Genomic DNA, 19,988 nt, shown 5'->3' with positions numbered 1-19,988 from the left:
CCTTAGTATGAATGAGAATCAGCCTATAATTTTTTGCATTCTTCTGGATGCCGAGTTCTTTCTTTTTCCCTTTTAAAATATTTATTTGCTGCAGCTGGCCAAAGACACAGCAGCATCACATCAAAATAAGGAAACAATGGAAGGAGATATAGAACCTCCAGGCTGCACAATGGAGTTGCATGAAGAACACTGGGAGGGAGCATAAACCCATCACGAGACACTGCAGAGTTCCCCTTTGTAGACATTCAGGATCTCCAAGACAAGTGTTAAAACGGAAAGTTGCGGTGGGGGGAGATTACATTTTCAGGAGGTGGGATTAAGAGAGTGAGGAGCATATGGGGTCATGAAAGAAACAGAGGAAGGAAGCAGCTATGTGAGAGGACACTGGGGAAGAAAAGGGGAATGGAAAGGGGACAAGGCTGAAGTTATTGGTAACTTTATAGCAGTGGTCTAAACCTACAGTATGAATCAATGCTCACCTGAGATTACTGACAGATCTGGGAATGGGTCAAACAGTTGGGAAGATTTTTTTAATTAAATGTTTGATTCACTGAGTCCTTTGTCCAAATAATGGGGTTTCCTGTATTTCTGCCTGAGGACTATTTCACAAGCTGAACACTCTCACAGTCAGAAAAAACTTTTCCTCACATGCCGCCCAAATTCCTTTTTCTTACTTGTACCCCATTGGTCCTAGTTAAATGCTTCCCTGTCCCCTCCCACTGGCTGCAAGTACCAATCTAACTAATACTGCTCCCTCCTTAGGGTGAAAGCCTGGTTCCATTGATGTCATTGGTAATTTTGCCATTGACTGCCCTGATTTCAGCCTCAGTCAAAGCCTGGCCTTCTTTAGTCATTGCTTAGATAAGTTATACAGGTAGAATTGCCAAGCGTGCCTAAGGCCTTGCCTTCGCTAGGAAAAAAAAGGGTGGGTTTTTTTACTACTTGTTACCAAACCCTTTTTCCTCGTGTGGATACACCTTAAGTGCCACTGAGGACTCTCTTAATCATCCCTCTTATAGTAATTCTGCTCCTCCAACTCCTTATCACGTCTCTTGCTCTTTTTTAAACTCTCTTTATTTTTGCCTCCATTGTATGTGTATTCCATTTAAAGGAGGTTTTAAAGGCACTTCTGAGCTGAAACCTTGAACCCCAAGTCTTGATCTACACCAAACATTCATAGGCCAGTCAGAGATCCCCCCAAAATGGCATTTATAAATGAAACCTTACGTGTACTGGTGGTATCAGTGCTGGCATATTAATCGAGAAGAAACAGTTGACTCAGAGGTAGTGTGCTAGGGGTTTACTCATTGCACATGGGTAATTTTTAGTTCAGGACAGAGAGCTCTGTGCTTTAAAACAATCTATTGAAAAATAAAATAAATCAATCAAAAAGCAGGAGCCCTTATGTTTAACATTGCCCACAAAGTTCAAAGTTCAAAGATGAATCATAAATTCAGTGAGATCCACTCAAAGGAGAACTGTCCATAACTTCACTAACAGCTTTCACAGAACAACTAGCCTCTTTCTCTGGAATAGAGGACAGCTGCAGTGCACTGATGAGTCGCAGTAAGGGCAAATGTGTCTGGGTTTCTGTTCAGCCAGCTAAATATGGAAACCCCTCAGTTGGCACTACTCATTTGTGCCTGGAAGGACAGCCCCACTTCCAAGGCACTTATGGCGCACACACTTTAAAAATTACTGCTTTTTCAGCTGCCACGCCACAGCAGCGTAATTTGTCAGAGCTCTAGGGTGTGTCTACACTAAGGGAGAAATCGACGGCAGAGTCATTGATTGCATGGAGTGACTGTTGGCTTCACTGGTCTTTGTAACTGTTTAGTACCTCTGCACAGCAACAGCTGGGTTTGACAGAGCCATTTTGCTACGTTCAGCTTCCTACAGATAGCCTACTGCCTCACCACCATAGCTGTACCAGTGCACTCAGATTCCTGATGTACATATCCCTGTTGCTGGGAACATGGGTTTGGGGGTAATTTGCACACATGAAACACTGCATGATAGGATGCAGTGAGAAGGCTCATTTGTGTTGGCTCCTGTCTACAATGGAGAGAAACCGCTGGATCTGAGCTAAAGCCCTGACTCTAGTTTGGGTGTTGCAACCAGCTGGTAAAAATCTGCATTTGGGACAACTGCACCTGCTTTGCAAGTTCAAGATACTCCAACTAGTGCTTCAGGGAAGGGAAAGGGTTTAAATGCCTCTCCACCTAATGTAGACATGACGGAAGAGACCAGTGCACTTTGAGAGGTCACCAGTGTGGCGTAATGTTTCAGACAGGCAAACCATGTTTGTTTCCTGATTAAACAATTTAAAATTTTACAGCTTATGCGTCATTTACAGACATTTTTGTAAAGGCAACAAAGGTATAATAAAAATTTTACCTGTGTGCCAAATTTGTCAATCTGTAGGAAATTTGTTACTAATTTCCATTGTTTCTAAATTAGTCATTGGAACAATATTAACCACTTAGTAGCAATGATATAGCAAATAGGATGAACAGAAGTTTGAATAAAAATAATTTTTCATTTACTATATCTAAACAGAACTTTAACACAAAGTCAACCTAACTGCTTAGGGCTTTATAGCAATTAATTCACCTAAAACATTGCCACACAATGCATTTTACTTGCCTCACTAAACTACTTAAATAAACATGAAATACAAAAGAAAACATTCCATTAAATGTTTTCTCCTCTTTTGGCTTCTGCATTAGGAAACATTTTCGATTCTGTAAATATATAGCACTACTATACAATTAATGTTGTAAACATTAAATGAGACTAGCTTCAATTGAAATTAGCTTCAGACAGATGCTTGCAAACTTTTCAAAAATGGTTGGCAAATTTCAGCATGTTGTATCACAAAATACAAGATTTAAAGGTCCAGGGTGCTCTCTTGAATAACTAAATAAAGATTGACACAATCCTATTTTGCACTTAAGACACCCACCTATTTGAAAATTCAAAAAGTAAGAACATCTGGTAATGTTCAGGGTTACAGGGAGCTCCTAAAAAGACAATGAAACTCGGTACTGAAATATACAACTAAGATTTATTGATCACATCTGTACTGTGGGTGAAATTCACTCACTCACAGAAGACCAGCACAAGACATATAATGAGCCTGGTTCTCCTCTCACTCATGTTAGTATAAATCAGGAGTATCTTTACTGAAGTCAATGGGCATTCCAATATTTCTGCAGAATTAATGTGCACTTCTGTCCACACTAAGAGTTTTTATTACCTGAATTGTTGCTGTTTAACTCTTAAAATTATTGTTATTGTTAAAGCAATATTAAGGAATAACAGAATTACTTACACTCTCTTGTATTTGGCTTCCATATTGCCAATGCCATAAATGTCATTTTGAAGCAAAATGGTTGCCATGAACAGGCAGGTCATAAAAATCATCAATTTTTTAAAATGCATTTTCACTTTAACCATGATGAAAAGCGATCCTGACCTCCTGAGTGTTTAAAATGCTTCACATTTTTCTTGGAGTTTTAATACACACCATATTCCTTTGATGCATCACCACCTCTGACTTGAAGTGACAGTTTTCCTGAGGTTAGAGCTTTTATCCTTTAAAATATCAAAATCTCACTGGAGCAAGGTTAGGGAGCAAGGCTTCTCATTGCAGTTTAGACTCACCTTCCCAAAGCTGGCAGCGTTAACAGGCTGCGTGTCGTTTTTCTCACAGAAGTCCAAATAGTGCATGTAGAGAGCACTTCGAGGAATGCAAACGCCTTCTGCAATCTCATAGTTCTCCTCCAGCCTTAAAAAGCAAATACCAAACAAAGAAAACTGCAAATATGTTGGCTGCCCTGAATTATAAATAGTGTGCAAACCTGCACGTTTAAGTGACTTTCACTTTTCAGCTAACCTCTGTTTTATTGTTATCTCATCTTTCCAATTCACCTCCACCCCATTTGTCTGTATTGTCTACCTGTTGCATTCTATCTGATATATATATTGTGAGCTCCAGGGGCTTCTTTGTTACTTCTCTGTATCGTACCTAGCACACTGGAGCCCTGATCCTTGATTGAAATTCCTAGGTGCTATTTTAATAATTAATACTATTATATCATAAAACTTTTAAATCATATTGGATTAAACGAATGAATGCACAATCACAGAATAAAGAAATCACTAAGTGGCAACATTCTGATGCACCCTGATGAGCATTCTGATGAGTCCAAGCCAGTGTCACCATCAACATCCTGAAATATTTTAAATACTTTCACGTCTATCTGATTGCAAGATTCTTTACATAAAGTAAACAGGAGTGGCTAAAAATAAAATATTTGCATCAATGTAAGGATCTCCACAGATCAAGTTTTGTACAACAGTTTCTTACAGCTGCTGATGAACAACACAGGATAAGAAGAATCTACCAAGTGCTGAATGCAACATTAAGATATTGTTCTATTCTACCTCATAGAAAATAATAATTCCCCGCAATATATTTAATTTTACACACACACACGCTTTGCCTTTAAAACAGGAGACTCTCCATATAACTGAATAATTATAAATCTGTCTATTTGAGAACATGTTGCTTTGAAAATTATTTTCTGAAGGCTGATCTTTCCCAAAGAATAGAGGCCCCCAGTTCAGGCAGGTACTTAAGCACATGCCTAATTTGAAACCCATGAGTAGTCCCACTGACTTCAATGCTCCTACTATACTATCTTGCTGAAGGAGGGTCAGAAAGGGTACACTCCATTATTTTGGTTAATTATATTGCTGGAATCAATATTTGCTCAGGAAACCTGGGTTTTAAAGCAAACATGGCCCTTTAAGTAGTTACCTGTAAAAGTTCAGATCTCCAAATAACCTGAGTTTCTCTGTTTCGCTGCCCTTGGCAGACCTTCCCTCCATGTCAGTTATTGTGACCATTTGTGACTGCAAACTATTTTAATAAGATATCTGGCTGGATGAATGGAATTGGTTTGTAAGGGCAACATCTATTCTTCCTTGGTTTCTACAGGAATATCATCACGGCATCGTTCCCCAAATTCATTGACCTTTAACAAGACCTCTTTTCAAAACCCAGTGAGTTCATTTCTATACTATAGCTGCTAATTGGCATGTCAGCTTCCCTGACCAAGACAGGACAGAAAGAAAAGCAGTTAATTATTTCTGTTCATATCTGATGAATTTTTCTTTTTCTCCCCTCTTTCACAGGGAGTCATTAGTCTGACACTGAAGAATGCTCCATTATACCTGGACTTTTTTTTTAAATGATCAAAAACCCCATTTTGCTCCACTTCTTTTATTTTCCTGCCTTTTATTTAACAACTTTATCATATTTTGAATTCAGCTTCATCCTACAGTATTGTGGAAAGATAATGAACTTAATCTTCTGCCTAATAAATCATTATCAGAAATATATGTGTGTCCTAATAAAGCAATCCAGTAGTTCACTATGAGAGCTTTTGTACCACTCATGGTATTGCAGTAAAAAAACCTAATGTGTCTATAGGAAAGACAATTTTATCTGCCCCTATTACTGTTCCCCTTTGTTACTTATACACTGCTAGATTAAAAGGGATTATTCTGCATCTGAGTAATGTTTGTAAGTGTTGATCATACAGACTTTTATTTTGAAATGAGAAGCAAAAGAATATGCCCAACTGTTGCAACGTAGCTACAATTAATTCCTATATTTATTGATGGAATTACTATGCCAAGGAAGGCCTATTTCTTATCATCCTCTCTTTCCCCCTTTCCTAGTCCTTTTTACATTATTTTGCCACTTATGCCCGATGAGTAATTTATATCACCATTTATGTCACTGCTGAATTTGGCCCAGACTTTCATGGCAGTTGCACATGTTTACACACTAGGCTGTCTCCAACTGAATTTGGCCTTCTCTCTTTTACAATCATGCAAAGGCAGAGTCCAAGGCAATTGCAGGCAGAGCTGTCAAACAAACACATGAAACTAAAACTACTACGCATGTCTTGTCCCATGTTTGTACAGCGCCTAGTACAGTGGGGTCCTAGTTCATGACTAGGGCTCCTAGGTGCTACTGCAATATGATGGTTAATCTGATGCTAACGTGTTAGGCTTTTTAGAACAGTGCAAAACGACATCTTCACACCATGAAAGCTTAGCACTTTACAGCACACTGGCCAAGATATTTGAGTGTCTGCTTGTATACAGTATAATCTATCCAGTAGCACAGCTTCTCCAGGTGAGACCAACAACATTCAAAGAGATAATACTAAGATAAACAAAAGGAAGAAACACCACATACTGTTGTGTGGCACAGCCGCTAAACTGTGAAGCTCTGGGGCGTCAATCAATATGCTAATTGAATTGTTTAATTTGACACCAGAAAAAAAGATATTTTAAAAACACAGAAGAAAGTTGCTGTGTGTATTTTGCTCTCCTCCCATATTTTTCAGTGGAATATTCAATAGAGGGAATTAAATGCTCTGCAAAAATGCATGCACTAGATAAACATGGGGGAACATAACGTAATGTGTAGGTAGCAGGAAGCAGATAGACTGCATGATGCAACAAGCCTTTTACATTTCTAAATTCTAGGATTCTCTGGCAAATGCTTCTGAACGGGCATTATTGTGCAGACTGCATTCCAGCAGAGTTCTATATCCCAGGAGTTTAGGGATTTACTAACCTTTGTGAATGAGGAAGCCTGAAAGTGTTTGGCTGAATATTGTTTCTAGTATTTGCATGTTTTCTTTTGAGAGCGGTATCACCGCCATGTGTTCCAATTCAATCTCACTTCTTGGCTACTATGTTATTTGCTCCTTTGGGGGGGGGAAAGACTTCTAACTGGCACTACTACAAAATAAACAATGTCCTGCATTTGTGGCTGCTAAGTACTGTTGGCTATTTTATTTTAGATGGAGTGTCCTACATTGTATTGTTTACCTTGTACTGAGGTCAAGTAGACTGGGGGAATAATGCATAATAACAGGACACCTATGAATATTCACTCTTCACTTTTTAATGAATTCTGTTTGGCCACACTCACTCACCCTTTTCATTCACTGACCACAAACATCTGAGAGACTAAATTTCTTTGGCATAGATACTTGCAGAAAGTGATTTTCAGAGTCAAATTATACATCAATTTAAATTTGCAAGTCTGAGCGAGTATTTGCATCAGAATTGTTCATGGGTTTCTCCAGTCAGAACACTGAATACTCACAGTAAGTTGCTCTGGATCGATCCATAGTCAAATAAAATGAAAAATTTCATTGAATAAACTTTAAACAACAGATGTGAGGAAACAGCAATCTGCTCATGAATATTCCACATGCAGGAAAAGAGGCAAATTCATTGGATAGATTATTCTTAGCAACGTATTCGTTCAGGTCTACAGTGAAGCATATTGGAGGTAGACCACCAACCCAATTTTTATACTGGGATGGATAAATGAGAACCCCCAAATTTTGCAATTGGGTGCTCAAATTAGCATTTAGAAACCTAAAATGGGTATCTGAGTGCCTAAGTGACAATCTAAGGGTCCAAGTGCAAAATTGGGTACTCTTGTTTGAAAACTGGCTCTTTGCTTGATGTGCCTTTAAAGACATGAGTCTCAAGAGGCTGACACAACAAGGTAAGTATTCCAACATTTTGCTAAGTGAGATATTGTATGGCAATAATCCATTTGTTACCTGACATACTGAAAATTACTGATAGCTGAAGTAGAGTGGAGATAACAATAGCCCCTCAAGTTATTTGCTTTGGAAAGTATTAAAACAAGTCCGGGGACACTGATTTCCAACAGGGTACCTAGGGTCCAATCCAAAGTCCAATGACTGTTTCAGTTGACTTCAGATCACAATTCTAGAGCCCAATCCTATGAGATGCAGAGCACTTCCTGCAAGGCACTTTGTGTCCTCAACTCTCTCTGAAATAAAACTAACAAAAATAAAAAGACAACCAAAGTAGAAGACACAAGCTACAGAAATAGAGCTCAGAAGATTGTGTCATCGTAACACAAATGAAAATGCTGCAGTAAATAAGTGTGAACAGGTGGAACATCCCTCACTTATTCACAGTACAAGACACAATAATGCTCTAATGCATTCTCATCTACTTTCAACCTTGCCCCTACTTGCCCCCTCCCTCCCTGCTCCACCACCTAATTTCTCCTCTCACTCCTTCCTGTCCTCCTTCTCCCTGGTGGGATTATGACCTGTGAGGTGAATCACACAGTCAAACTCCAGCTGTTCTTTTTCCTCCTCTACCTTAAAGCATTTGGACCGCATCTAACTATTGTTGCCAGCTTCCGATTTGCACAAAACCCAACACCCTTGCCCCCACCCCCCGCCCTGAGGCCCCACCCCTTCTCCAAGGCTCCACTCCCATTCACTCCATCCTCCCATCCCTCTGTCGCTCGCTCTCCCCCACCCTCACTCACTTGCTCATTTTCACCGGGCTGGGGCAGGGGGTTAGGGTGTGGGAGGGGGTGAGGGTGTTGGCTGGGGATGCAGGCTCTGGGGTGAGGCTCGGGCCGAGGGTTTCGGGGTGCAGAAGGGAGCTCCAGGCTGGGGACGAAAGGTTTGGGGTGTGGCAGGGGGTATGGACTCTGGGATGGGGGTCCAGGCTTCGGGGTGGGGCCAGAAATAAGGGGTTCAGAGTGCAGGAGGGGGACCTGGGCTGGGGCAGGGGGTGCAGGCTCTGCGGTGGGGCTGGGATGAGAGGTTTGTGGTACAGGAGGGAGCTCCAGGCTGGGGCCGTGGGATTCAGCGTGCAGGAGGGGGTTCCGAGTGGAGGAAGGGGTTTGGGGCACAGGAGGGAGTTCAGAGTGCAGGCACTGGGAGGGACTTTGAGCGCAGGAGGGGGCTCAGGGCTGGGCATTGGGGTGTAGAAGAGGTTTCAGGGTGTGGGTTCCGAGCAGCGCTCATCTCAGACGGCTCCCCGCAAGCAGTGACATGTCCTTTGGCTCCTTCGCGGAGCACAGCCAGGCGTCTCTACGCACTGCCTCCACCCACAGGCGCCGCCCCCACAGCTCCCATTGGCCGTGGTTCCTGGCCAATGGAAGCTGCGGAGCCATTGCTCTGGGCGGGGCAGTGCATGGAGCCCCCGTGACCATCTCTCTGCCTCGAAGCTGAGGGACATGTCGCCGCTTCCAGGGAGCCACATGGAGCCAGGTAGGGAGCCTGCCAGCCTCGCGCCACCTGGACTTTTAACAGCCCCGGTTAGTGGTGCTGACTGGAGCCACCAGGGTCCCTTTTTAACCAGGCATTCCCTACCGGACACCTGGCAACCCTACATCTAACAGGGATGGACATAAGCACCTGGTTGAGTGCTTTGCTGAATCAGGGTCTTGAAAACTGAAAAACCCTTGGCATTTATTTTTCTTTATCTTTTTAAAATTAAACAAAACAAACCAAAACCCTCATTGCTTAGGTGGCAAATACATCTGCCCAAAAGACTTATGCAAACTGGATCTGAACTTGCTCCGTGTACAAAAAGCATAATTAGGACAACAAGCAAGACATATTATCATATAGAGTGTAACTGCATAGAATGCCCACATGCAGTGAAAACACTATTGCTTTGTGAGGTTTCTCAGACCTACAATCTTTTTACTTGGGGACAGAGCATGAAAATGATAAGGAATTATCAAAGGGTTTTTTTAAAAAAAGGAGTCTTACCATTGCAGAGTAGCTGGAGTTGAGTGTGGTTTGGATGCTCTGTTATTTTCTTTTTCCTCATCTATTGAGAAATAAAAAATGGTATGTCATTTCAGTGGGAATTGCTCAGGCATTTGTGAGCTGATAAGGAACCATCTATTCAAAGAATTCTGTCAGACTTCACAGCCTTCCAAAAATAGAGACTAAACTCTGGAAATGTGTAAAACGGTCCCCCTAGACTAGTTCACATACATGCTGCCAAAACTATGCATATTTTGCTTGCAGCAGGCCCTGACCATTAGAGAGGAATTGTGTATAGGGGTTATTGTTATGTCATATGTAACAAACCCCTCACCCCAACGTGGTCATAAGAAGAGTCAGAATCTGGGACCTTCAGCACCACAGCACACAACCACTCGAGCTAATGGAGTAACTATTCCTCAAGTCCCATTAATTCTTATAACAGTTAAAAAATAAATTTAAAATAATTCCTGGGCAAATGTGACTTGCAAGGCTGCACATACTCAGGGGTGTTAGATGGTATCAGAATCCCCCTCAGAAGGGATGTTTAAGTAATGTACAGTACATCTCTGCTGTCACCACAACCCCCAGATGTATTGATATCGAGGTTCATCATTTCCTAGTTTGTAACAGTACATGGAGCATAGATCAGACAGCACATCTCCTCAATATGCAGGATTGACTACAGAATATTCACAATTTAACCCAGCCCTTGAGTCATGTCTGAAGGCCATCACATGCAGTAATGGTCAATTTCTCTGCGCTGTTTCCATAATATATTTTGGTTTTTATGGGACAGGGTTATTAGCCCTGTGCCTAACCCCCAACCTGGAGGACCAGGGTGTCTGTTTTGTCTGGTCCCTCCCGCACAGACCAATCCAGCCTGGTTGAACCTGCCAGGAGCAAAAAGCCCCCCTCCCCGGCACAGACTCTGGAAATCATCAAAATACCACACCAAAACCAAACTCAAGATTTATCAGAGCTGTGTACTTTCAACCTTGCTTTAGAGTGCAGAATGCAGGGGAATGACAAAGTATATGTCCAAACTATCTTCATTCCATACAACCTGTCTCAGAAAAATCCTCCGAATCTTTTGGCCCAGAACAATCTCAAACCAAGACCTATTCACACACTGCAGCCAAGCAGATATGAGCACCATCATTACCAGGAGGCGCTGGAGACGGATTGGCCATGTGCTTCTGATGGAAACCGATTCCATCACCAGAATAGCAATAAGACGGAGATCTGAAGGCAGGCGAAAACAAGGCTGCCTGAAAATGACATGGCAAAGAGCTGTGGAAGTTGAGCTGAAAAACCTGGGGCACGCCTGGGGAACCATTGAAAGACTTGCCAGAAACACACAGGAATGGAGGAGCTTCGTTGCTGCCCTAAATGCCAGAGGCATAATGGATACTAACTAACTATTGAGTCATGCCAGAATGCTCTCGAATGCCTTTTTGGCACTTTCTGAGGGAGCCAGAATGGCACCTAGTGGTAGTTCCTGATCTTATTGGGTACTTCTTGAGGACTGCATTCACCCCCTGTGTTAGCCAGCCTATTTGCTAGAACTTTGGCCCCCACCATTCTGCCATGTGTTGCTACACAGCTTAATTTTATACATCTTCCACACTTCTCCTGGCTAGTCCTCCTAGCTCCCCCACACTCATTTGGGGAAATGGTGGTGTAGATCTTCTTAATATAATACTTCCTCAGCCCTGTCAACTCCTAATGTTCAAAACCCATGAGTCAGAGGCCAAAACAAAACCAACAACAAACCAACAAATATTTGCCCCCAGGTTTCTGAATCATGAAGTGCCACATTTTCCCGGTTCTTGCTGTACCACAAGGGCTAGAAATTTGGATTTTTAAAAAAACCTGAAAGTGGAGAGCCTCCCATAATCACAGGACTCCAGAAGTTGGGAATTAAAATAAAACACCAGATACCTCAATACTTGAGATAAAAAAATCACAATCACAAAAACTGGCAATATTGCTTCCTCTCCTTTCTTACATGCTTTGATGAGCAGTGAAATAATTAACAATGATGCCATTTAAAGTATCACCATCCCAGTTAGCACCCACTTAAATGAATGGCTCAGCTCACATCTTAGAGCTATTGTTTCTGACTCTCTGCAAACTCCTACATTCCTTCAGTTACACTCACTTCACCTTTTGAAGGTTTTCTTTGCAATCATCATAGTAGGAGACCAACATTTTTTCAAATGAAAGCAGAAACTGTAGACTCTCCGTGCCCTTCCTCCTACTCAGCTAAGCCAGGCGGGTTCAGAAAACACGCGGGGAAACACTACTCTACTTAATACTGCCCAGCACTTAGGCCAAAATTTTCAAAAGTGATTTTTGAATGTTTTGAGTGTTGAACTTAAAACTTCCTTAAAGGGGACTGATTTAGGTTATATTAAAGGAATGTTCTCACTTGAAAATTAGGAAACGTCAAATTTATGCTCATCTGTGCAACCTTAATTCTGTCCCCTTGTGCATAGGCATATTATACAGTCTTTAATTACATTACCACATACTGCTTTTTTCCACAGGACACCTGCCTCATTCCGCACACAGGACAGCTGCACAAGTTTAAATACAGTTTTTAAAAAGGTAATTTCACGGGGCTTATTTGAAAAGGAAAAGGGTGAAAACAAAACCTGTTATGTGCAACTGTAACAACTCTCTCACCGGGGGAGTCTGCCCTGAGGGACTCTCTCTCTCTGTCCTGGAAGTTGACGAGGTCCAGCCCCTTGAGGTGCCCCTGGGGGACGGGGAGCAAACATGCTGCTGGGTCTCAGGGCGCACCCAGCTGGTTTTTGCCCAATATGGTGCTCGCAGAGGGGTTACGCACCACACCCAGGGAGGGAAGGGAAGGGGAGCCCAACCTAGTTTTCCCCCATGACAGCCGCTCTGGAATCTCCCAGACGTTCCCAGGACACAGTCTGCTGCAGCTTTGACATGGGCAGCGTGAGGTCAGCCTCAGGGCAGGTCTACACTACTAAGTTAGGTTAGCTTAACTGACATCGTTCAGGTTTGCAAAAAATTTCACATCCCATTCAATGTCATTAAATCAACCTAAACCCCAAGTAAACACCAATAGGTTGATGGAAAAATTCTTCTGTTGAGCTAGCTACTGCCCCTCAGGAAGGTGGATTTACTGTAGTGACTGAAGGACCCTTCCATCGCTGTTATAAATGTCTACACCACAGTGGCATATAGCAACACAGCTGCAGTGCTGCTGTAGCATTTCAGTGTAGACAGACCCTTAGAATTGAGTATGTGTGTGGTTATTCCAGCAGGCTGCCAACATTTCCCTGAGGGAAAATGAATGAGAGAAGGGAAATGGCCATTTTTAGCAGTTTATATCTCAGCAAAATGTAAACAGAATTTTGTGAGACAAAGAAGAGACACTTCTGTAGCTGGAGGGCAACCCTCCCGTTGAACATTAAAAGTGTTCTGCAAACAATAGAGATCAGAGAGTTTGCAGAGAACAGATCACAAGAATCTTTCATAATGGAAAGTGTTTGGCAACCCAAGTACAGATATCTCTACCAGTCCCCCTACAATATGGCACTATCTAGCTTTTTTGCACACCAATGTCTTTTCCAATGCTGCTGATTTTTAAGACATAAAATCTATAACAGATGCATAAAGGTGGCCTCAGTTATTATTTCAGAGCCATGCACAAGAGGCCAGAATTTGTCCCTAAGCCTCCTCTTCCTGCTATGTTCAGGGTTATTCTCCCCAGATGTAAGGTCAAACATTAACTTAGTACTTCCTATTTTATTGTCTAATTTATTAACAAAGATGGTAAACAAAATGGGAACAAGTATCCGACCCGTGAAACCCAGTGGATGCTATTCCCTCCACAGACTTCAACTTTTAAATGTATTCTTTCTGTTTTGTTCAATGGACTATCTTTTAGATGCTTATTATATTTTCATCTATGCCAGCTTGGTTTAATTTTCCCTTAGGATATCACGTGGAACTGTATGAAATATCTTACCAATATCTAAATTATACAGCAGTATAGTCACTACCCCCATCCATTTAGTTGCTGTGTTTTCATGTAAGGAACTATGAGCAGGTGTCTTATCCAATCTGATAGCAAGCACAATTTATACACTATGAATAGTCCAAACTCATTCCTCCAATGCACTTAATTTTATTAACACCAAAAATTAATGATAAGATCACAAACCCCAGGTAAAACCTTCTCCTAAGGTTGTCTGTTCCTGGGTTCCTCCTTTCAGACTTTGCAGCCCACACACTGGTTTCGGTTACATCACAGTAAAATCAAGAAACTGAGATCTGAAGGAGCTGTTGCTGGTTCCAGAACAATAATATATATGAATCCTGCAATCATTTTTCATTCCTTTCTAACACTTGGAAGCAGTGCTTAATTTATAATGACAGGTTTCAGAGTAACAGCCGTGTTAGTCTGTATTCGGAAAAAGAAAAGGAGTACTTGTGGCACCTTAGAGACTAACCAATTTATTTGAGCATAAGCTTTCGTGAGCTACAGCTCACTTCATCGGATGCATACTGTGGAAAGTGTAGAAGATCTTTTTATATACACACAAAGCATGAAAAAATACCTCCTCCCTCCCCACTCTCCTGCTGGTAATAGCTTATCTAAAGTGATCACTCTCCTTACAATGTGTATGATAATCAAGTTGGGCCATTTCCAGCACAAATCCAGGGTTTAACAAGAACGTCTGAGGAGGGGAGGGGGTAGGAAAAAACAAGGGGAAATAGGTTACCTTGCATAATGACTTAGCTATTCCCAGTCTCTATTCAAGCCTAAGTTAATTGTATCAAATTTGCAAATGAATTCCAATTCAACAGTTTCTCGCTGGAGTCTGGATTTGAAGTTTTTTTGTTGTAATATCACAACTTTCATGTCTGTAATCGCGTGACCAGAGAGATTGAAGTGTTCTCCGACTGGTTTATGAACATTATAATTCTTGACATCTGATTTGTGTCCATTTATTCTTTTACTAGAGACTGTCCAGTTTGATCAATGTACATGGCAGAGGGGCATTGCTGGCACATGATGGCATATATCACATTGGTGGATGTGCAGGTGAACGAGCCTCTGATAGTGTGGCTGATGTTATTAGGCCCTGTGATGGTGTCCCCTGAATAGATATGTGGGCACAGTTGGCAACGGGCTTTGTTGCAAGGATAGGTTCCTGGGTTAGTGCTTCTGTTGTGTGGTATGTGGTTGCTGGTGTGTATTTGCTTCAGGTTGGGGGGCTGTCTGTAGGCAAGGACTGGCCTGTCTCCCAAGATTTGTGAGAGTGTTGGGTCATCCTTTAGGATAGGTTGTAGATCTTTAATAATGCGTTGGAGGGGTTTTAGTTGGGGGCTGAAGGTGACGGCTAGTGGCGTTCTGTTATTTTCTTTGTTAGGCCTGTCCTGTAGTAGGAGACTTCTGGGAACTCTTCTGGCTCTATCAATCTGTTTCTTCACTTCCGCAGGTGGGTATTGTAGTTGTAAGAATGCTTGATAGAGATCTTGTAGGTGTTTGTCTCTGTCTGAGGGGTTGGAGCAAATGCGGTTGTATCGCAGAGCTTGGCTGTAGACGATGGATCGTGTGGTGTGGTCAGGGTGAAAGCTGGAGGCATGTAGGTAGGAATAGCGGTCAGTAGGTTTCCGGTACAGGGTGGTGTTTATGTGACCATCGTTTATTAGCACTGTAGTGTCCAGGAAGTGGATCTCTTGTGTGGACTGGTCCAGGCTGAGGTTGATGGTGGGATGGAAATTGTTGAAATCATGGTGGAATTCCTCAAGGGCTTCTTTTCCATGGGTCCAGATGATGAAGATGTCATCAATATAGCGCAAGTAGAGTAGCGGCGTTAGGGGACGAGAGCTGAGGAAGCAGTGTTCTAAGTCAGCCATAAAAATGTTGGCATACTGTGGGGCCATGCGGGTACCCATAGCAGTGCCGCTGATCTGAAGGTATACATTGTCCCCAAATGTAAAATAGTTATGGGTAAGGACAAAGTCACAAAGTTCAGCCACCAGGTTAGCCGTGACATTATCGGGGATAGTGTTCTTGACGGCTTGTAGTCCATCTTTGTGTGGAATGTTGGTGTAGAGGGCTTCTACATCCATAGTGGCCAGGATGGTGTTATCAGGAAGATCACCGATGGATTGTAGTTTCCTCAGGAAGTCAGTGGAGTCTCGAAGGTAGCTGGGAGAGCTGGTAGCGTAGGGCCTGAGGAGGGAGTCTACATAGCCAGACAATCCTGCTGTCAGGGTGCCAATGCCTGAGATGATGGGGCGCCCAGGATTTCCAGGTTTATGGATCTTGGGTAGTAGATAGAATATCCCAGGTCGGGATTCCAGGGGTGTGTCTGTGCGGATTTGATCTTGTGCTTTTTCAGGGAGTTTCTTGAGCAAATGCTGTAGTTTCTTTTGGTAACTCTCAGTGGGATCAGAGGGTAATGGCTTGTAGAAAGTGGTGTTGGAGAGCTGCCGAGCAGCCTCTTGTTCATATTCCAACCTATTCATGATGACGACAGCACCTCCTTTGTCAGCCTTTTTGATTATGATGTCAGAATTGTTTCTGAGGCTGTGGATGGCGTTGTGTTCTGCACGGCTGAGGTAATGGGGCAAGTGATGCAGCTTTTCCACAATTTCAGCCCGTGCACGTCAGCGGAAGCACTCTATGTAGAAGTCCAGTCTGCTGTTTCGACCTTCAGGAGGAGTTCACCTAGAATCCTTTTTTTTGTAGTGTTGGTAGAGAGGTCTCTGTGGATTAGTATGTGGTTCAGAGGTATGTTGGAAATATTCCTTGAGTTGGAGACGTCGAAAATAGGATTCTAGGTCACCACAGAACTGTATCATGTTCGTGGGGGTGGAGGCGCAGAAGGAGAGGCCCCGAGAGGCCCTATTTTCGACGTCTCCGACTCAAGGAATATTTCCAACATACCTCTGTATAGTGGTTTTATAGCATGTGCGGGGGGGGAGGGGTCTCATAAAGAAAAGGTTAAGAACCACTATAAAACTGTGTCACAACAACTGTTTTTCTGCATGTAAAAGCCAGGGCCGGTGTTAGGGGGTAGCAAGCAGGGCAACTGCCTGGGGCCCCACACCATAGGGGGCACTGCGAAGCTAAGTTGCTAAGGCTTCAGCCCCAGGTGGTGGGGCTTGGCCCCGGGCTGCAGTCCCATGTGGCAGGACTTTGGCTTTCTGGACCCTCGCAAGTCCAATGCCAGCCATGGTTGGCAGACCCCCTGAAACCTGCTCACAGCCCCCCAGGGGGCCCCAGACTTCTGGTTGAGACCCACTGAGCTAGATGAAGGTAAGTAGTTACCACATCTCTCACTCTTATGTAGCCATGGTGAGACTCTGGCCCCGAGGGCAGATCCTGTGTTCCTTGTACAGGCTGGGAGTTTCCAAAGCACCTACGTGACTTAGGAGCACAAGTCTAATGGACTAGAGATGGTTGGAAAATTGACTTTTTTCAGCCCCATGAAAAATTTAAGTGAATTTTCCCCAAAATTTCCAGGGGACAATTTAGACTTTTCATTGAAAAATTGAAAACCAAACCCAGAAAAAGTTTCAATTTTTGGTAAAAATTGAATTTTCTGACAAAAAAAATGCAAGGAAAGCTGATACTTTCAGCAAAAATTTTCATTTAGCCTAAAACCCAATTTTCTGTCAAAAATTTTCCACTGGAAATTCTTTTGATCAGCCCTACCATTGTCTTGCAATGGAAGCTGGACTGGTAAATCACTTTTGCTTCTGAAAATCCCACCCTATGGCAAAACAACCAGGGAAGCCAATGGGTACATTTTATGGGTAAGGACAATGAGGTCAGGCAACTTTTGTCTGAACTCTAATTTCTAATGACTTTGAAGATGCACACAGCAAAGGAGAATGCTCTGAGAGTTCTCTACAGATTTAGATTTATACATTCGGTCAAATGGAATTAGTCCTTCAACTATAATTGAATGCCCTAGAGACTGTCTAATTGTAATCTTCCTTACACTACTAGTATAATAGGATAGCATACACTTTATGAAAGATGTGGACAAATAGGAGAGTCCATAGGAGAGCAAACATGATAAAAGGTTTAGAAAACCTGATCTATGAGGAAAGGTTAAAAAAAACAAACACTGGGCATGTTTAGTCTTGAGAAAAGAAGACTGCGGGGGTGGGGGAGGGGGTTGATAAGTTTACAATTATGTTAAGGAATGTTATAAAAAGGTCTCTGGTCAATTCTTTTCCATGTCCACTGAAAATAGGATAAGTAGTAATGGATTTAATTTGCAGTAAGGGGAATTTAGGTTAGAACTTTCTGACTACAAGATTAATGAAGCACTGGAATAGGCTTCTCTGGGAGGTTCTGGAATCCTCATCATTGAAGGTTTGTCCAACCTATTCTTAAAAACATCTGTCAGGGATGGTCGAGGTTTACTTGTTCCTGCCTCAACACTGGGGGATGGACTTCATGTTTCAAGGTTCCTTCCAGCCCCACATTTCTATGATTCTATAATTCTGCCACAGAACATTAAAGCTGAAACCTTCAGAAAACCCTAAATTGTAATATCCCATCCCCAAATCCTGCTGTTCTGTAGAATATGCCAAAGCAGAGGAAACAATAAAAGTTATTTCATTTCGTTTACTTGACAGGAGATGATGCCATTCCCTTTTACTAGAATTTTTGAACAATGGGAGTGCAGGTATTAGAAAACTGGAAGCTGATAAGGCATTAACCTAGAACACTGATGCTAGGCCAAATACTATGTGCCAGCTATGCGCAGAAAAGACCCTGAATGCAGGGTAAACAGGATAAGCGGGGGGGGGGGGGGGGGGCAGAGAAGCTGGTCAATCTGCAGCTACACAGTTCGACTAGTACTAGTCATCCCTGTCTTCCACAAAGAAGCAGGGGAGTACAGCAGCCTTGATGGGCAGGGTGGGGGAAGAGGGAAAAAGTCCCCTAGGGAAAGACCCATTTTCTCAGGCTGTGGTCTTGGACAGGGTATTGGTTTTATGAGCATAATCTAACTATAGGAAAGATGTGTCGGGGGGAAATGAACTCTATAGCTTTTGCCCAAAGCCTCACTAAAAGCAAAACCTTGGAAACAAGGCTGGGAAAACTATAGTGAAAGGCAAACAGGGTGCTCACAAGAACAAACGTTCTTTCACTTGAGATAGCACAAGACATGTACAGATCCAGACAAAACAAAATACACCAATATGCCATTTCCTGCCTCACTTTCCTCTCCACTCTGGAGTGTTCTTCAGGATTTGAGTCAGTATCTTTCTGGAGTTCCAGGTCCCCTCTTCAGGACTCCCCTCTCCTTCAAGATGGGCTTCTCCTCTTTATCATAGAGCCGCCTGACCTGGAAGAATGAAATCCCAGAGGGGAAACTTGGCCCTGCAAAGACACCGACTCACACCCTGAAGAATACTCCAGGATGGGGAGGGAAGTGATGGAGGGAATAGCATATACGTATTTTATTGCTCTGGCTGGATCTGTATAGTTCTTTTGCTATCCAAAGTAAAGAGCAATTGGTTTTGGAACCTTTGCACAGTCTGTGTGTTATGTGCTTTCATCTCTCTCGTGTCCCCGAAGGGGTAACCATAAGCCACAGTGCCCTCAAAGTTGGTGCTCTGGGAGGGGCATGCTTAAGCTACTGGAGAGCCTGGGCAAGCTGGCTCTAGTCACAGGGCCTAGGCTCAGCTCTCAGAAGGGAGTGCTGGATAGAGGATCTGCACCCCAGGAGTGTGCCTAGAGACCCAAAGCCAGAGGCAGTACCTGGGCTCTGCTCAGACACAGGAAGCTTAAAAGCACAACAGCTCAGTGTGTGGGCCCAAGACAGCAGCCTGGTGTGTCTCTGGCAGGGGCAGCTTTACCAGGGGCTGTGACAATAAAATCAGCTGACAGAACTCACTGCCACAATTATCACTAAAGTCAAGAACTAAACAGAATTCAGAAAAGGCAATAAGACATTTATATGGACAAAAACCATCACCAGTCACATTACATGGCGGGGGGGGAGAGGGGAAGGGAAGACTTTTAAGGGATATAAACCCTTCTGCTTCAAGGCATAACCCCACCTCTAATTAACGTGAAGTTAGAAAGAAGTTTCTTTCAAGGATGGATTATACCATAATTGCCCACTTTGTGGTTTTTTGCAAATGTCTTCGGAGATATCGGATATGAGACACTGTGGAAGACATGATACTGGATTAGATGGGGACCTCAGTTCTGATTAGCTATGGCAATTCCTTTCTACAGATATTTAAGAAAAATGAGAAAAATCTATCTGCTAATTTAGGTGCATTGAGTCAATGTCACTTTTATGGCTG

General features: G+C 42.8%; 1 protein-coding gene across 3 annotated transcripts in view; it reads right to left on the bottom strand.

Annotated features, from left to right (window-relative positions):
• Nucleotides 1-19,988, bottom strand: part of RFX4 (regulatory factor X4) — a 132,413-nt gene that overhangs the window by 81,644 nt on the left and 30,781 nt on the right. For all 3 annotated transcript variants that reach the window (XM_048832236.2, XM_048832228.2, XM_075123406.1), the window contains exons 3-4: nucleotides 9,657-9,717; nucleotides 3,667-3,790 (exon numbers count right to left, since the gene is read on the bottom strand). In XM_048832236.2, the coding sequence (XP_048688193.1) occupies nucleotides 3,667-3,790; nucleotides 9,657-9,717 (185 nt within the window). The remainder of the gene's footprint in view (nucleotides 1-3,666; nucleotides 3,791-9,656; nucleotides 9,718-19,988) is intronic.

This window comes from Caretta caretta, chromosome 1, assembly GCF_965140235.1.
Source record: "Caretta caretta isolate rCarCar2 chromosome 1, rCarCar1.hap1, whole genome shotgun sequence".
Taxonomy (NCBI): domain Eukaryota; kingdom Metazoa; phylum Chordata; order Testudines; family Cheloniidae; genus Caretta; species Caretta caretta.
Note: the sequence above shows the minus strand (reverse complement) of the source record. Positions and strands in the feature narration are given on the sequence as shown.